The sequence below is a fragment of the Choristoneura fumiferana genome, chromosome 13 (assembly GCF_025370935.1).
Source record: "Choristoneura fumiferana chromosome 13, NRCan_CFum_1, whole genome shotgun sequence".
Classification (NCBI taxonomy): domain Eukaryota; kingdom Metazoa; phylum Arthropoda; class Insecta; order Lepidoptera; family Tortricidae; genus Choristoneura; species Choristoneura fumiferana.
Window position 1 is genome coordinate 11,753,009 of NC_133484.1, and position 17,414 is coordinate 11,770,422.

The following is a 17,414-nucleotide window of genomic DNA, read 5'->3' on the forward strand; positions in this document are numbered from 1 at the left end:
TTGAAGGTAAATTTTATTTAGATTTAATAATTAGTATTGAGCACATAAGTGTGTACACCTAAATATGTTATAATTTTTAATTCAGATAGCAGTATGCATAAAATATAATATATTTTTACCAACTTTAGGTAACTGAAGTAAATGTGCAGTACTTATAAGTAACATCCATTTTAAAGGTACTATGTATGCATAAATTCTACCACCCAAAATTACCTATAAATAATCTACCTAAACCTTTTACCCCATATAATGTCTTGTGAAAGTGTTTTTAATTATTTTATTTTATTTTGCAACTGATATTTTTTATTGACATTTAATGAAGGATTTCTAACAGGTGGAACACTGCTAGATGGCTATAGTATTGTGAAGTCTACCGGATGTTGCAGTCTAAGTTGTGATTGGCTCATTATTTAATAACCAATCCCAAATATTATAACACAAATATCAAAGTCGCCAAACTGACCTCAAAATACTAGCGCCAACTAAAATGTCACTGAAACTATCACAATGAAATTACCCACTTAGGAATGTGTATAAAAGTCTAAAAATTACCTGCCTACTGAATTTTTATAAAATCAACTAAACATAGAGTTGTGAAGAGTGTCCAGGTCTTCTTTTCTTTGTTCTGCTCTTTTTTTCTCCTTTTTAAATGCTTCATAGCCTTTGTGGTCTGTAGGTAACTCATAACGGCAAAATGGGCATGAGTTTGTCTGGAAATATATTTTTTATATTTAGTACAGTTTATTGTAAGAGATTCTTGCCCTGCTAGCTAGCTAGTCTCAAAGTAGTGTATGGGTTGCTCCAAATTTACGACTGATGCTAGTACTAATTATAAAGAGGAAAGCTTTGGATTTCTGGATGTTTGTTACGAATTAACTCAAAACTACTGGACCGATTTTAAAAATTCTTTATATATAATTCTAAAACTTTGTGAAAATGCTATTAAACATTTTAAGTTAAAAGGGACATGGACACATTGTGAATGACTCTTGAACAGAACTAAGAGATTATGTGATTCCCAATTTTTAAAATTTTTAGCCTAAAGGGTGCTATAAGTTTGGTGGAAATTCATATAAGAAAAACATAAGTTAGGATTGTGAAACTTAGGGAAAACATGAAATACTGAAATATGAATAAATTCAAAATAATTATTTACTGCTGATTGAAGTATCGTAAAAAGCATTCAGATCACTAAAGCCAGCGTCAGTCAGTCAGTCAGCCAGTCGTCAGTCAATGTCAGTCACCACATTTGTTTACCAGATTGCTTGATTCCATTGAATTCAAATATAGGTTAGGTTAGATTAGAACTGCAACCCCAACAAAAATAAATAGCTACCAGGAAAGTAGGTTAGGTTAGGTTAGAACTGCGACCCCAACAAAAATAAATCGCTACTAGAAAAGAATTACAACTGCAACTTCAAAAAAAAACAATCAGAAGTTGTGAAATGATAAATATTAAAATAATATTTTAAAATGTAACATTTACAACATTTAAAAAGTATGAAAGAATAAAATATGAAATGAATAGGTATCTGCCAAATAAACAATCTTTTAAATAATATTTCCAGAAATTAAAAATTGGTGAATTAAAAATACTCATTGTAATAATTCCAGGTAATGAATATTCAACAAAATGAAAAATATGAAACATTGACTTTTAAATGACATTTGATTAAAAATATGTCAACATTTCAAGGGTACACCTGTTTCAATATAGGTCTCTTTTATCCAACTAAAAATAAAAAAATTAAGGTGTCAAAAAAGTATATACCTTTCCTAGCCAAGTAAGAATGCAAGTACTGTGAAACAAATGATTACATGGCATTTTCTTCGCCTTATCTCCAGGATTATACTTTTTTAAGCAAATTGGGCAGTCCTTGCTCCCTTCTTCAAGTGTTACCTCTGGCAAGTTCTCTACAGCTTCTTTTGCTGCCGGAGGAGGCAATCTGCAATTTAAAATAACAGTTTTAGGCCATGTCCAGAAATAACAACCAACTCAAATTCATGATTGCTTAGAAAATTTAAAAAATCTTCAGCAGCCCAAATCCATTATCTAGTGATAAAAAATTCACTGACGACTTTAAGCACGAGGTTTTAATTAATTCACCATTCACTGTCGTCATTCGGTAATGTGGGTATTCAAATTATGAAACAGAGTAAGTCTGAACTGGTAACGTTTTTACCTTGGCCACTCTCCTGAGAAATTATCTTCGTAAAGACCAAAATCCACAAGAAACCTTGCCATATGGAGCAGGTGATCAGGCTGTTCTCCGTCTGCCAGCTCCCTCCAACCCATTTCTTCAAAATATCCAGCCATAGTTTGGTTTTCAATTGACAAAACAGAAGACACTGACTGTTACGAAATAAATAACCTAGTATAATCGCAAGACACTAATGTTAGCTATGTAACTGACTAAGCAAGATAATTGGTTTTCATGGCAAATTATGATTTTATTTATTTTGATTGGACTGCGATGCGATGATTTTGAACTTTTGATGGTACGTTTGACACATTGACACTTGACTGACTTGACATGACAGTGACACTGACTTTTCATTTTTTCCTTCATTCGACGTCCGTTCGGCCAGGCTAAGGTCCGGGACCATAATCGCCTCGTCACTGAGTATTTAACTAAATACTCAAAAGCCTCGTCATCAGTTCATAAAACCTGAGTTTAATATACTTTTAACGTCTAGCGTACATATTTTATTTCCATGTCGATTTTAATTTGTATCTTCTGGGAAAAAGAATGTTAGCTCATTACACTGAGTCACTGACCGCTTGATTTACTTAGTAAATTTTGTAGCCGTGCCATTTTTTAGGTATTTTGTTATACTATATGTAATTGTCATTTTATGCGTCCTTGGGGTGAGAGCCTGGTGATCTGTAATACAGGTACCCACCTAGTTCAGACTCCAGTCTCTCGCAAAGGATTAGCTAGCTACATATTAGTAAGTAATCTGTGCAAAGGATTCTTCATGTTTGAAACTTGCGTAAACAAACTTTTGTGAAAATGTATCTAATGTGGTCCTTTGTGAGTTGATAAATAAATACATATTTTTAAAATTTATTTTATACTTATGATCCAGCGGTATAGCAATAGTAAGTGTGTTAACCAATTCACGTATCCCTCCATCCATAACGTCCAGATGGAGGTCCCCAGCCCTCCGGTGGATTTCTCGTAGAGATAATGGGTAAATCCGCATCTGAAGATTCAAAAGAATCAGATTCTCAAGCGGATCCGAATCCCTTACTTATCGGCTCCTTTAAATCTTTAAGACTTGAGGAGCGAGTAGCCCGCGATAGGCATGGCATGGCATTAATAGGAATGGCATGATACGAATTTTGAATTTTAAGGTGATTTTCCACCGGCGAGGCGTGACGAGACGAGGCGAGACGAGAATTGAAATTTGTATGCATTCTCGAGTGCCCGCCGCCATACAAATTTCAATTCTCGTCTCGCCTCGCCAGTGGAAAATCACCATCAGAGTACCTAGCTCTCCTGAGCCGGTACACCAATACCTAGTAAGTAAATCCGAAGTAACTCCCAAATTCAATAATCATGACGAATCGGTACCAGCACCTCTTTTCTTTCAATATCAATGATCTGTAGCTCCGTCTTGTTTAGTACCTACCTATTCATATGTACTTGACTTGGCACAAATTGAGAACAAACTAGGTATGATTTGCATAGGCATATTAATAAGTGCTTTTTCGTTTTTAGCCGCGCGTTAAATTTTTCAATGTTATTATTACGCCCACCTATCCAATGAGTATAGCGCGTAGTAAAGTCTTAGTGAGTGATCAAGTAGCCAAGCTTGCTACATTCCGTATCTAGATAAGGGCATGGAAGAAACAGACTTGTTACGTTACCGGTCGACGTTTAGTATCCTAGCGGACTGTGACTCGACCGGTTGTATACAATAGGTAGTAGTTTACGTGCTAGTAACTCGCGGACTTACTGAACCGGTAAGTCGTTTATGTTTAATTCACACATTCCTAGAGTACCAACCAACACCTATTCCAAACCGTGCGAAGAAATACCTTGTTAACCAGTGAATACACAAATGTAATTCTTTTATTGTGACATGGCATAATTACATCATTTAAACTAAACGCAGTTGCCTTGTTTGATTTCGAAACAACAGATGTTAATTATCTAGGAAAATTCGTGTTGGCTAATCAGTAAGTAATCAACTTATTTATAAGTAGCAGCAGTAGTATACCTACGTAGCAGTAGATTAGCAGAGAGTAGTGCGTTTTCCTTTACGTATTAATAATTCAATTTATTTTATATTTCACCAGTTAAGTAACTAACCAAATCAAATGTTGGTAGGCATTTACTCCATTCTTCCTCATCTAATTTAATATTATTGACATAACGTGTTTATTTCATTTGCCGAGACTAAGCAGCACAATTTTTAAACAAATTGTACCTAGTTAATTCCAAATTATTACCTAACGGAAGCTTCTGTTCAAAGGAACGGCTAACTAGATACGTCGCTGTAACTGTAAAGTAATAAGGTTCTAAAGTGACCAGCTGCTTATTGGTGCTGACTATACTTACGAGTTATGATGACTATTATCAACCTACGTTGGCTTCTGAACAAACTAAAGTGAGCATGATCTCATCTATGTACCCTCCTTAAAAGCGAATTTTATTGATATCATCTAGGTAGGTACAGTACGATTACTTGGAGTTAACACTTGACAGATGGGCGTGCCTTCAGTAAATTTTCAACTTTGATGTGATACAAATTAAGCCATTTTTAGTATACCGCTACTCACGTATACAGATTATGTAAAAACTATTTTATTTGTATGACCTCAAAGTTGAAAATTGACTGAAGGCACGCCCATCTGTCAAGTGTTAACTCCAAGTAATCGTACTGTACTTACAGTCCCTTACCAACTATGTACTTAAATAATCCCGTTTAACATCCTCCTTGGCCTAATAGCGATCTAGTAATAAAGTTACGTACCGTAACCACCTAGATCCAAAATAGAAGCATTAGACGTGATTTGAAATGTGATAAACCAATACCTATAATGTACGTAACTAGGTAACTAGTACGAGTTTACTTGGCTACAAACAACAAGGACATACTTTACACCACACAAGCTTTCACCGGGAAAAATAAGTTATTTGTCACGGTAGGTCTAGGAACCATTATAAATAACCGTTTAAACAGTTATAGTCCCTAAGTTAAGATTTATTTCTATGCGTGCGTGAAGCGTTTCCGTCCCGATGCACCTCGTGCAGCGGTCAGCGGTGTTTACCTTCAAACAAACGACGCATTCGTTGACCCCAAGCACGCTTTCACTACTTGCAGCTCGTATCAGAGATGCGTGGGTTCATTCACAGTTAATGCATCTACACCATCTACTTGTATGGTAGGTATGTTGTTTACTACGAAGACGGTCCAAGCAAGTAAGGGACTTATATTGTAGAATGTTGAATGTACCTCCCTAATTGGGAGTAGAACTGCAAGGCAAGAGAGTCTATATTTAAGAGTAGATATCTTTTTCATCACACTTGCTCATAAACAGTGTCGTAACATGCAGGCTACCTTGGTTGCAACCCAAATAAAACCATCGACCTTTTCTTCTTGTCATGAAACCCAAGGTCGGTAAATGAGTCATTGCCCGTACTGATACTGCTGCGCGCGCTGCTGCTGCGCGTGGCGCTGCTGCACGCGCAGCTCAGGCGCGCAAGAAGCAGGGGAGGATATGCTGGCGCTGCCCAAGAGCGGAGCCTAAGGTATCGGCAATTTCGATAAAAGTATACCAATAAATAATTTTACTCGCAAATGTGATGAAAAACCTTTTATGTCGCACGGGCGGTACTATAACTACGAACATCGACTTATTAAAGCCTCTCTTGCCTTCTAATAGACTCTCGTTTGTAATTCCTTATTTACCGCCCTTAAGACACAATGTACTATTGCAAAGTCCAGACAATAATCCATGACCACGAAAAAGAGTAAGTAAGTAAGTGAGTAGACATGGGGGATACTTAAATAAAATCACCGTGACTCGCCGTCAAAAGGTGTCAATGTGACTTTTTACGAAAGAACAACGTTACAAAATCACATACGTTCTCCTACTGTTCCTAGCGCCTAGCGCAGTATCTGTTACTCAAATCACGACGCTGTGGAGTGCTGTGACTGTAACGGTGTGACAAAAATGGTCGTAATAGCACCGCGACAATATCATATGGTGATAACAGGCGTGACATAGTCACGTTAAAATAACAGTGTGACAAAAAAACGTTCCGTTTTTTACAGGACCGTGACATGTCACAAATATCATGCAGTGACACGAGTAACAGGCGTGACAAAGTCACGATGACTTTTCACTGTGACTTTTTAGGGTTCCGGAGCCAAAATGGCAAAAACGGAACCCTTATAGTTTCGCCATGTCTGTCTGTCTATCTGTCTGTCCGTCCGTCCGTCCGCGGCTTCGCTCAGGGACTATCAATGCTAGAAAGCTGTAATTTTGCACGGATATAATATGTAAACTATGCCGACAAAATGGTACAACAAAAAATTCAAAAAAAAAATTTTTTAGAGTACCATAGACGTAAAGTGGGGGTGTTTTTTTTCTCATCCAACCCTAAAGTGTGGGGTATCGTTGGATAGGTATTTTAAAACCATTAGGGGTTTGCTAAGAGGATTTTTCGATGCAGTGATTTGTTTGCGAAATATTCAACTTTAAAGTGCAAATTTTCATTAAAATCGAGCGTTCCCCCCCTCTAAAATCTAAACCGGTGGCGGAAAAATTTGAAAAAATTCAGGATGGTAGTAAGTATATGAAACTTTCAAGGAAAACTATAACGGCTAAGTTTGCTTGAGAATTATTAGTAGTTTATGAGTAAATAGCAGCCTAAGGTATAAAATATACCTAAACTTGGAAGATTCCGTATAAAATACGAAATCCTAGGAAAAATATTACTAATTTTTTTCGTAATGGCTACGGAACCCTATTTTGGGCGTGTCCGACACGCTCTTGGTCGGTTTTTTGGAACGGGATCGTCAGTCACTGATATCAAAATATAACGCTTTTCCCCATGTCTCTATCTATAAGTGAATAATAAGTATTTTTAATTATTTTTATTTATTGTTGTTGTATTTGGTATTCTCATTTTATTTTATTTCACTTTATTATTAAGTATTATGTTTTTTTGCTGTGTCTATTATTTATATTTGTGTGTCCCGAATATTTTTTTTCATTTTCAAGAGAAGAAACACGTACCTACACCTACTAAGAAACAAATTAGATAGTGCTCAAATTTATCTAGAAAATTAATCCGCATTTTAACCTGAAGCGAGAACATAATTTAAATTTAATGTTCATTATATTTTCTTATCGGTGGTTATCATTACACACCTAGATGACGTCTTGAAATTCGTTGTGCGTATCTATGCATTCCGGTTATTCATTTAGGAAAATAAATGACTGATTCATGCAAAAGTAACAGCTAAATTCGATTCGATGTGACGTTCCGAAAGTTTAAACGCCCTAAGCACTAACTAAACAATAACAATCATAGTACCGTATGTTCTTATAAAGTTACAAAAAATATCCGTATTATACTAAGCCAGTAATCAACGTGTGAATGGTTAGTTAAATAATTATTGGTATTGATGTGACTTATTTGGATCCATTATTGATTTAGGTAGAGTCAAAAGTTAATTTTAGAAAATTAATGTGATAAAGTACGAGTCATAGCTTTCATAGTCAATTTTATAAGTTTAAATTTAAAATAGTGTTTCCATAAAACCTCTTTATACAATAAATTTACCTTAAATCTACAAAGTAAGTTACCTACCTAACGAACAGAAAATAAGAATCACGCGATTTAAAACTTTGTTCGAGGTGAATAAACTGTTAACACAATGTTTGTGTTAACGATCGAGTCAAAATAGCCGTCCAAAAATAAAGAAATCATAGTAACGCAGACGTTTGAATAGCTATTAGGTGTAGGTAGGTAAATATGGACACTGGTATTTTGCTAGATTTTTGTCTTTGGTAGGTACTTAATTAAATTTTGTATCAATTCCATATCAACCCAATCGAAGCTTAATTAAATTCAGGGAGCAAAACAACGTCGAAATTTATTTTCCTTCATATTTACTAAAGCTTGAGCCGAAAAGTCGTGATAAAAAATACATATACCTATTACTTATAAAACATTATGCAGTTAGTTAATTAGGGTTCCGTAGTACCATAGCTTTACTACTACCTCCGTCCGTCCCCCACCACCACTAAATTTTTCCACCCACCGAATTAGATTTTAGAGGGCTCGATTTTAATGAAAATTGAACTTTAATGTTGAATATTTCGCAAAAAAATCACTGAATCGAAAAATCGTCTTAGCAAACCCCTAATAACCCTTAAAAGACCTATCCAACGATACCCCATACTATAGGATTGGATGAGAAAAAAAAATCACCCCCACTTTACGTCTATGGGAGGAACCGTATTTATTTTTTATTTTTTATTGTACCATTTTGTCGGCATAGTTTAAATATATATCCGTGCAAAATTACAGCTTTCTAGCATTGAACTATGTTACAAAACAATAGGCAGAGATGCCTGATTAGCCTAACCACAACCAAAGATTACGAGGCAGGCAAGCGTGTATTGATAGTAAGAACATTGTTACTGTACATACCAACTGATTTAATGTACCTACCATGCCATGGAAATAAATAATAGTAGATTGTTCAACAAGGGACTAAAACAACCCATAATGACACGAGTTACGAGAGAGAGCAGAGCGAGGGTGGCTATAGTTCGAGTGGCATTATGGTTGTTTAGTCTCGCGTTAAACACTTATGTTCTGTTCAAAATTGAAATATTACTTTTTAAAAACGTACGCTCGACTAATGGACAGGCCATCTCTTCAAAATTCGAATAGCAAAATAAATTGTTGCGCGGTTTTTTCTTTTCTTTTATTGTTTATGAAGTGACGCTTTAAAAGCTTGCATATTTAGCCAACTGTTTCAAAATTGAAAACTAATTGGACTATGCTTAAAATGAATTAATCTATACTAATATTATAAAGAGGAAAGTTTTGAATTTTTGCATGTTTGTTATGAATTACTAAGTCAAAAACTACTGGACTGATTTTAAAAATTATTTCACAAGGCTATATTTATTAACAGAAAAAATTAGGGTTCCGTACTAAAACTACAATAATGTAAGATGGTTTTGGAATCTTTTTGTATTTTTTATTTCAATTCCAAATTTTTACTTTTACGGTCATCCCGTAAAACCTAAATTGAAAATACAAACTGAAATATAGATGCACAGAAAAACCGAGGACCTGGGTTCGATTCCCAGTGCTGGTCTTATTTTTCTGGTTTTTCTGTGCATCTATATATTTCAGTTTATTTTCAATTTAGGTTTTACGGGATCACCGTAAAAGTAAAAATTTGGAATTGAAATAAAAATTCAAAAAGATTCCAAAAACCAATCTTAATTTGATAGCTTAATAACGATCTCTTGTCCGGGTGAGCGGTTAGTTCCAATGGAATGCCGAAAGTTTCTCGATGAGGGCTACGGTATAGATGTCGCTAGCGTCACTGCTTAAGTGGCTAAATAAGAAACAAACAAGCTGAGATGTGTGGTGCATAGGGGAAATTCGTGTCTGTGCCGTTGTCCAGCAGTGGTGTAGCGGTATAGCACGCGGCACGGAATGCCGAGGACCTGGGTTCGATTCCAAGTGCTGGTCTTATTTTTCTGGTTTTTCTGTGCATCTATATTTCAGTTTGTATTTTCAATTTACAATAATGTAACTCAAAGTGTAAAAAAAGTTGCCATAAAACATCTTTCATCGCATGCTGCGTTGTAGAAACTTGATTATAGAACAAAAAAATGTTTTACGATATCATTCTGTGACGATATTAAAGTATATATCAAGATCTACTAAAAACTTCGCGATACCATATGTTCAACTATTGTAGTTATGTCACTATAACTCTACTTTTACCTTTTTTTTTCTTTTTTTTTGTACCTAATAATATTGTTGTCTTGTGTTGTGAATAAATGTATTTTCTTTCTTTCTTTCTTTTCTTTTACATTTTAAAAGTTGACAGAAATGACAACAAAAATCAGACCATGTTATCCATACCTTTGTATTAATGATATAAATGATTTATGAATCCTTATCCAAATAAATAATTTTATATTCAAGACGGTTTCAATACCTGTAGATTACTTTTTGAATTATTCAAATCAGACATTCCATTCAAAAGATATTACTAAATTAAAAATATCAATCTAACCAAAAAATGCATTTACTCTACGTTGACGGCTTCGTGCGTGTCGGGTGTAGTTTTTGGGACATTGAGCTAAAAAATGTGTGTGAAATGCCCTTGATTAGAGACCTATTTAGAGTTCTGTGCCCAAAGGGTAATAAAAACGGGACCCTATTACTAAGACTCCACTGTCAGTCTGTCTGTCTGTCACTAGGCAGTATCTCATGAATAGTGACAGCTAGACAGTTGAAACTTTCACACATGATGTATTTCTATTGCCGCTATAACAACAAATACTAAAAGCAGAACAAAATAAATGTTTAAGGGCGGCTCCCATACAACAAACGTGATTTTTTTTGCTCGATATTAATAACGGCAACAGGTAGTTGCTTGAAATATTCACAGAATATTTATTTGTATAAATGTAAGTACTTTAAAAATAAATAATTAAATTAAAATAAAATAAATATTTAAGGTGGGCTTTCATAAAGCAAACGTGGTTTTTTTTGCCGTTTTATGCTAATGCCTAATGTTGTATAGGTACGGAACCCTTCGTACGACAGTCCGACTCGCACGTGGCCGTTTTTTTTTTTACTTTGCCCGTGCGAAGCCGGGGCGGGTCGCTAGTCCTTAATATAATTGAATAGATTCATATTCGTAAACATTGTTTCACGAAATAAAATCGTGTATTTTTTAAATATTTTTGCTCAGTTTTGTTTCATTTTGAGGTTATTTCCACGCCCTAAAAGTCCGCCATCCACAAATACCGTGTTGGCTGTTTAGGGGTTTCCAACGTAAAAAAATACTTTAATCCCTAGAGAATAAAAAGGAGCTTTAGTCCCGATATACAGAGACTAAAGTAACATTTTAAAAGCATGAGAAGTGAAAATAAATAAATAGCTTAGTAAGTAGATATAATTAGATGCCTATGCTTAACCTCAAGTGTACTTGCATTTTCGTTATGCTAGACTTTGAATAGGTGTGCATGTGCAATCTTTGCCAAATTTCGATAAACGAAAAAAAAACTAAGATATTTAAAGCGTCCGGTAAAAGTTATCACCGACGAAAATTATCTGGCAATATTAAGGTATAGGTATTAATTTTTAACACTACCTTCTAACATATACATAAAATTGAGCACTAAGAAATTAAGAAAAGCGAGTCTTATTTTTACCTGCCTGGTTCCAAGGCCATTACTACCCATCCTATTTTTACCCATTACTACGTTAATGGACAAATTGCCGCCGAGCCAAGCTAACACGTAGGTAAGGTACAGTCAAAAATCAGTTAAATCACGTATCAGGGTGGAACCTTCTCATAATTAATTTCGCTATGATTTATTTTGCAAATGTATAGGATGCAGTCAATCTTGTTCTTCCTCTATTCCTCTCGTCCTTCGATTTTGTTCTATTTTTTTTTCTTATTATGGTTAAGAAGTAATTGTCGTGTTTTAACCAGGTGGCCAAAGATCGTCGTGGGGAGGGCGATTACTCCACCGACAAGAACATAGCACTTAAACTTAAGAAAAGAAGAAGAGAGAAGATAGGATGCAGTGGTGAAGCGTTCATTGAACCCTATCCCCATCGGCTTGCCCAATATTTACAAAATAGGACAACAGGACATACAGGATTTGTGAAAGATGGAAGCGATCTTTGCTTCGGCTTTACCACGGAAATATCTGACGCCACGCCACTGATAGGATGTCAACATGACAAGTAGCACAAAGGTTCCACCCTGGTACGCGATTCAGTTTCCTCGATATATGCATACACTCAAACTAACTAATACTAGGTACTGTCATATACCTACATTTTATTTCTGAGAAAATATATCTCTGGGGACCCGCCTGGGGATCTTGCTCTATAAGCGCAAGACGAATGGAATTACACATTATTGCGGTTTTTCTGATTCATCAATACTCACGAGTAGGGTACCTGGAGGGTTTGTCCCTAAACGTAATTTGTTTGGTTGGATACCTTTATACATTAGGTACTTATGTAGGTAGGTACTCAGCAGAGATGGGATTTTTCATTCATCATCAATGCTTTTGAGCTGTCACAGTCTCAGATAAGCGATTTCTCATTTATCGACTTCCGATATATTTATTGACACAATACAGTACAAAACACAAATTGAAAACCGACCAAGTGCGATCAAATTTTTCGATTTATATTTAATTTTACTTTTATTATTTGTTGTTGTAGCGGCAATACAAAAACACATTGTGTATTAATTTCAGCTTTACAAGTATATATCTTACGGTTCTTGAGATACAGACCTCTGCGGAACAGACGGGCGGACAAACAGTACAGCAACATATAGGTTTCTTTTGTCACCGCATAGTCTTGGGACGCCCTGTATGTATGGTACCTACGGTACACGTCAGACCCAAAAACTAATAAGAAGATTCTGTCTGGGTGTACAGTCGAACAAACTGATTCATGTACGAGAGCAATGATATTATATGTTACTACTACTATTTATAAGCTTACTATACGAGAGTGGAACGTTTTCATAATCAATTTCACTATGTTTTTTTGACAAAAACGGGGTGTTGATGTCAACATGCAGGTAATTTTAGTAACATAAAGGCTCCGCTCTGGTCCATGATAAGTAGTTTGTTCGACTGTCCCGGCCATACCATTTACCTTAACGCGGGCCAGCCGGCCGTCGCCGCTTAATCTGAACTGAGTAAAAACGTAAATATGACCCGGTAAGATAATTTGGCACCTACATCCTTATCATGATAGTATTCATTATAGAAGCATGTACATTAATATGTGATAGAAAACTGTTGCTATCCCCTCTTAGTAGATACGGCGGCCGGCGGCCGCATAATTTTGTTGATTCGATTGTTATTTTTTAGGCTTCCGTAATCCTACATGGAACCCTTATAGTTTCGCCTTGTCCGACGGTCGTCCGTCTGTCCGCGGCTAGCTTATCTTATCTTATCGTTAGGGGTCCTTGAAGATACACTTCCGCGGCTAGCTTTAAAAACTGTTAGTATTTGAAATCGGACAAAGCTGTATCTGCGCTTGAGTAGTTATATGGTGTAGTTAACCACGCCGACAAAGAGGGACAAAAACCTACCAACAACGCAGGTATAGGGGTCCCGTAGCCGTCACGAAAAAATATGTGGCGTATAATTTGAATTAGGGAAACATTCAAACTTGGTTAAAGTTCGACAGTAAATTCAGATCTATTTTTATTTTATTCTACTGGATGGCAAACGAGCAAGTGGGTCTCCTGATGGTAAGAAGATCACCACCGCCCATAAACATCTGCAACACCAGGGGCATTGCATAGGGGTATTGTTTTTTTCCGGCGATCATTGATCTAATCTCAGACAAACCGAATATGCTCTTCATACATAAATTAATAAAGAAATTTTTTAACAAAATAGTATTACCGACTCAATAAAAAAATAACAAAAAATGGAACAGACTACCAAATCCTTGAAAATATTTTACTAGCACTAGGTACCTACTAGCTCGAAGTCGGTGCCTCAGCACGAGCCAGCAGGATGGATTGAAACCCATAGTATGTATGTAGGTGAGGTAGACGACTATTGTTCCATTCCATTGTTTGTTATTTTTTTATTTTTTTGGAGTCGGTTTTACTTTTTTGTTAAAAAAATCTTTAAGTATTTCTCACTTTTTAGTGATTCGTAGCCAAAGTACATCTCACAACGATTCAATGAAGCCCAAACACGGCTTAGTTACGTTGTTTTATAACAGAGTTCCGTTGCCTACCTTCCGGCTTCAGCATCAGATCACTTCGAAAGAATCATTAACTTAAAGCTCCTTCTTAGTCACTTATCTAGGTATAATAATAATAAATAAATAAATTTATTTGTACATAAGCATGTTACAGTTCACTATACAATAATTAGGTTTGTACATGAGTCTTTATAGAGTATTCAGCAGTTCTGTCCCCTAAACTAGGTATATTAATAATGATCGTTTATAGACGAGCGAGCATTACTTAGCTTTGACGAGTTCCATTGTTCATCTACGGTCTTCTTCATCAGGTCCAGTTTACCAAATGATACCTACTTTCTGAATGTAAATGCTAAAAATGCCAAAATCGCCATAAGTGTGCCTATAAAATTTGAGGTTTGCCCTCGATTTCCCTAGGATCCCATAATCAGATCTTGACTTGGTGACAATGGGACCACCTCAGAAGAGTACCATTTCGAATAAAAAAAGAATTTTGAAAATCGGTCCACAATTGACTGAGTACTCGGCGAATATACATAAAAAAAATATACAAACATTGGAACATAGAACCTCCTCCTTTTTTTAAGTCGGTTAAAAATTATTGAAGAAAATTTTAAATGAATTTTATCTGCTGTACTGCTGGGAATTATTTTTCCGGTAACTTAAATGGATCCGTGTCAGAGATGGGGTCCAAATCAGGATTTACGCTATCCAACTATGCCAAAGCTGATAAACTTTATTATCTACGCTACGTTATAAGTAGTTCTTTACAATAAGATTATGAATACCTATCATAGGAAATTTATAACGTATCGGTTGAAATATTTCAATGACAGCATTCAGCGATTCAGCGAGTAATAAATTTATTCAGAGTATTTTTTTTACAAAACAATAACCTTTATTTATAATTTGGAATAATTTTAATGGAATATTAGATCTAAACAACTTGTCAACCTAATATCAAAAACTTGATACTTCACTGGTTACGCTTCTTTATCTATATTTTTTATTATGAGCCTAAAAATTACATATTTAAGGTGACAAGGTTAAATAATTAAAATATCTTTAGTACCTAGTATAGGATGTAATACCTAACTATTTACTTTTTCTTTTGTTGCAGATCATGGGGAACGTTTTGTTTTCGATAATATGGCTCATTATCCTAATATTCATCGGATTCTGGATCGCGGGCATCGCCGCTGGGCTGTACATCTTAATAATACCGTTCACAGTATGCATAGAAGCGTTAACAGTAAGTATACTGATTTTATTAAAATCGAATTGCCATTAAATCTTATAACAAAATACCATGGGGGCCCATAAGCTATAGTTTTAAATTAAAAAACTTGGTAGTTTGACTTCCAAAAAAAAACGTCGAGCTTATTTGACGTTGCACGATTAATATCGCAACTACTTTTACTATCTAATAATTCATTCATAACGTTCATAACGTTAACTTCAGTCCTACACAGAACCCTTATAATTTCGACATGTCCGGCAGCCGTCCGTCCGTCTGTCTGTTCGACCGTCCGCGACTTAGTTTAAAGACTGTTAGTCTTAGAAAGCTGTAAATTGCAAACCACGCTGACGAGACGAAGCAGCAGGTACAATAAAATTTTACGGTACCTCCCCTACACATAGTGGAGAATGTTTTTTTTTTCTCGTCTAAACTCGTCGTTGGATAGGTCTTTCAAAAACATTTTCCGGTTTTTGTTAACCGTTCTAAACTCAACTTGGTTCTAAAGTTGTCGCCCAGGCCTCGACCCTACGACGACCACACTACGATTTCAAATAAGGTATCATAGTTCCGGTTTAATGCTCTCGTTTCAATATCAGCGTGGTATGGGTATGTAAATAGAAGATAATGTTTGATATCTAACATATCTATACCTTATCTATTTTATAGAGGTTTGTTATTAAGGCAAGCCTTGATTTTGGTATCAATCTACATAAATTAAATAATGTCACCTAATATTCCATCATTACCATCATAATCAACCACAAGACGGTCTCCCTAGACTAGATGTATTTATAGCGGCATGGCGTCGTAACAAATGATTCCCACCGCCCACCGGGTTGCCTACAGATAGCGCGCGAGTTGAATGCAGTCGGGGCCTGAGGTGAAGAGCGGGAGCCTCTCCCCCGCTATCCACACGCCTCGCCTCAGTCGCCTTTAGGGTAGTGCTGTCCTTGCCTTGATAGCTATCGTACACCATATCGACCGCGTTAAAACTCATATTACACCCCGTATTCTTTTTTGTTTTTATGATGACTGATCCGAGTTCGTTTCCGGGTTTTTTTTGTTGACGGTTTAATCGAGTTATACATACGTTGCGAATACGATGGATGAAATAAATAAAAGGTTAGGTGCTGAGTCCTGTTTATATACCTATGTAATTATCTATCTAATACCTATACCTAAACGAGCAGCCTATATATATATATTAAAATAACATCTTTTGCAAATTTATCGACACAAGTACCTTCTGCATGTCGATAAACTCGTCATCATTAATTCTAATAAGGTCGCAACACTATCGCATTCCTGAGCTCTGCATTCAACTCGCGCGCTTTCTGTACATTTTTATTTCGACGTCACTGATGACAAGTGTGACCAAGCTTTTTTACAAAGGCCTAAATCGAGGGCTTGCTTTCGAAGACGAAAGGTTGCCAACGATAATGTTCACTCCACACCCCTGATGTATACCAACCTATTTTACAAAGTACCTACTTACTTTCAAATCGATGTTTAAAACAAAAATTATTCATGTATAATTTATAATCTCTTACTTGGCTCTTACCAAGTCATGTGCTTCATACAGTATGGGGCTGTTTCACCATCCATTGATTAGTGTTAACTAACGGTTAAATGTTATGCCGTCTCCGTCTAATCGAAAAAAAAAACAAATAGAGACGGCATCACATTTAACCGTCAGTTAACACTAATCAATGGATGGTGAAACAGCCCCTGAATGTATTGTCCATCCCGAGAGATCCATCCGTTTGGGAGCTAGGATGCCATAGAATCTATGGGATCATAGTTATGGCATAGATATGATAAACTAGGTTAAACTTATGTATAACAGCTGTCTTTTTACGTTAGGATTTAAAAATTACGTAAGTTATTTTCTATTCTAATTAAATTGCTATTTTTTCAGGGGCTGACCGATTTCCTGCTGAAGGTGATACAGTTTCCGAGATATTGCGCCCAATCTATGGTGGATGGCAAAGGATTTAATTAATTCATAATCTAGTCTGATAATAATTTATAAACGTTTTCGCACATTATGGTGCCATAACTTTTACTAGTGAATGTAAGATTACGTGATAAGCATTATTGTTACAATGTCAATTAAAATTTAATACCAAAGAGGTTTTTATTTCTATGTGGAAGCTCAATTTGGGTTTAATCATGGGTAAAATGAAATA

General features: G+C 35.8%; 2 protein-coding genes across 4 annotated transcripts; one reads left to right on the top strand and one right to left on the bottom strand.

Moving 5' to 3' along the window:
- LOC141434381 (E3 ubiquitin-protein ligase RNF181-like) lies at nt 1-2,546 on the bottom strand. The gene is made up of 3 exons (XM_074096801.1): nt 2,184-2,546; nt 1,772-1,946; nt 1-710 (listed from the first exon to the last, which is right to left on the bottom strand). The coding sequence occupies exons 1-3, from the start codon at nt 2,315-2,317 to the stop codon at nt 576-578; spliced, it is 444 nt and encodes a 147-aa protein (XP_073952902.1). The 5' UTR covers nt 2,318-2,546; the 3' UTR covers nt 1-575.
- A 1,299-nt stretch (nt 2,547-3,845) lies between these two features.
- On the top strand, nt 3,846-17,355 carry LOC141434069 (uncharacterized). Of its 3 annotated transcripts, none has more exons than XM_074096327.1 (3): nt 3,846-3,970; nt 15,106-15,237; nt 17,144-17,355. In XM_074096327.1, the coding sequence occupies exons 2-3, from the start codon at nt 15,109-15,111 to the stop codon at nt 17,225-17,227; spliced, it is 213 nt and encodes a 70-aa protein (XP_073952428.1). In that variant the 5' UTR covers nt 3,846-3,970; nt 15,106-15,108; the 3' UTR covers nt 17,228-17,355. The 3 variants fall into 3 exon arrangements, with proteins under 3 accessions (XP_073952428.1, XP_073952429.1, XP_073952430.1); XM_074096328.1 differs by lacking the exon at nt 3,846-3,970 and adding an exon at nt 4,019-4,186; XM_074096329.1 differs by lacking the exon at nt 3,846-3,970 and adding an exon at nt 5,052-5,155.
- Nucleotides 17,356-17,414: the final 59 nt, after the last annotated feature.

Excerpts from the sequence above, each read along its gene's own strand:
- LOC141434069 (XM_074096327.1), top strand. The coding sequence starts at position 15,109 with ATGGGGAACGTTTTGTTTTCGATAATATGGCTCATTATCCTAATATTC. Across the intron at positions 15,238-17,143 it reads TATGCATAGAAGCGTTAACA|GGGCTGACCGATTTCCTGCT; the intron begins GTAAGTATACTG and ends CTATTTTTTCAG.
- LOC141434381 (XM_074096801.1), bottom strand. The coding sequence starts at position 2,317 with ATGGCTGGATATTTTGAAGAAATGGGTTGGAGGGAGCTGGCAGACGGA. Across the intron at positions 1,947-2,183 it reads TTCTCAGGAGAGTGGCCAAG|ATTGCCTCCTCCGGCAGCAA; the intron begins GTAAAAACGTTA and ends TTTAAATTGCAG. Across the intron at positions 711-1,771 it reads TTCTTACTTGGCTAGGAAAG|ACAAACTCATGCCCATTTTG; the intron begins GTATATACTTTT and ends ATATATTTCCAG.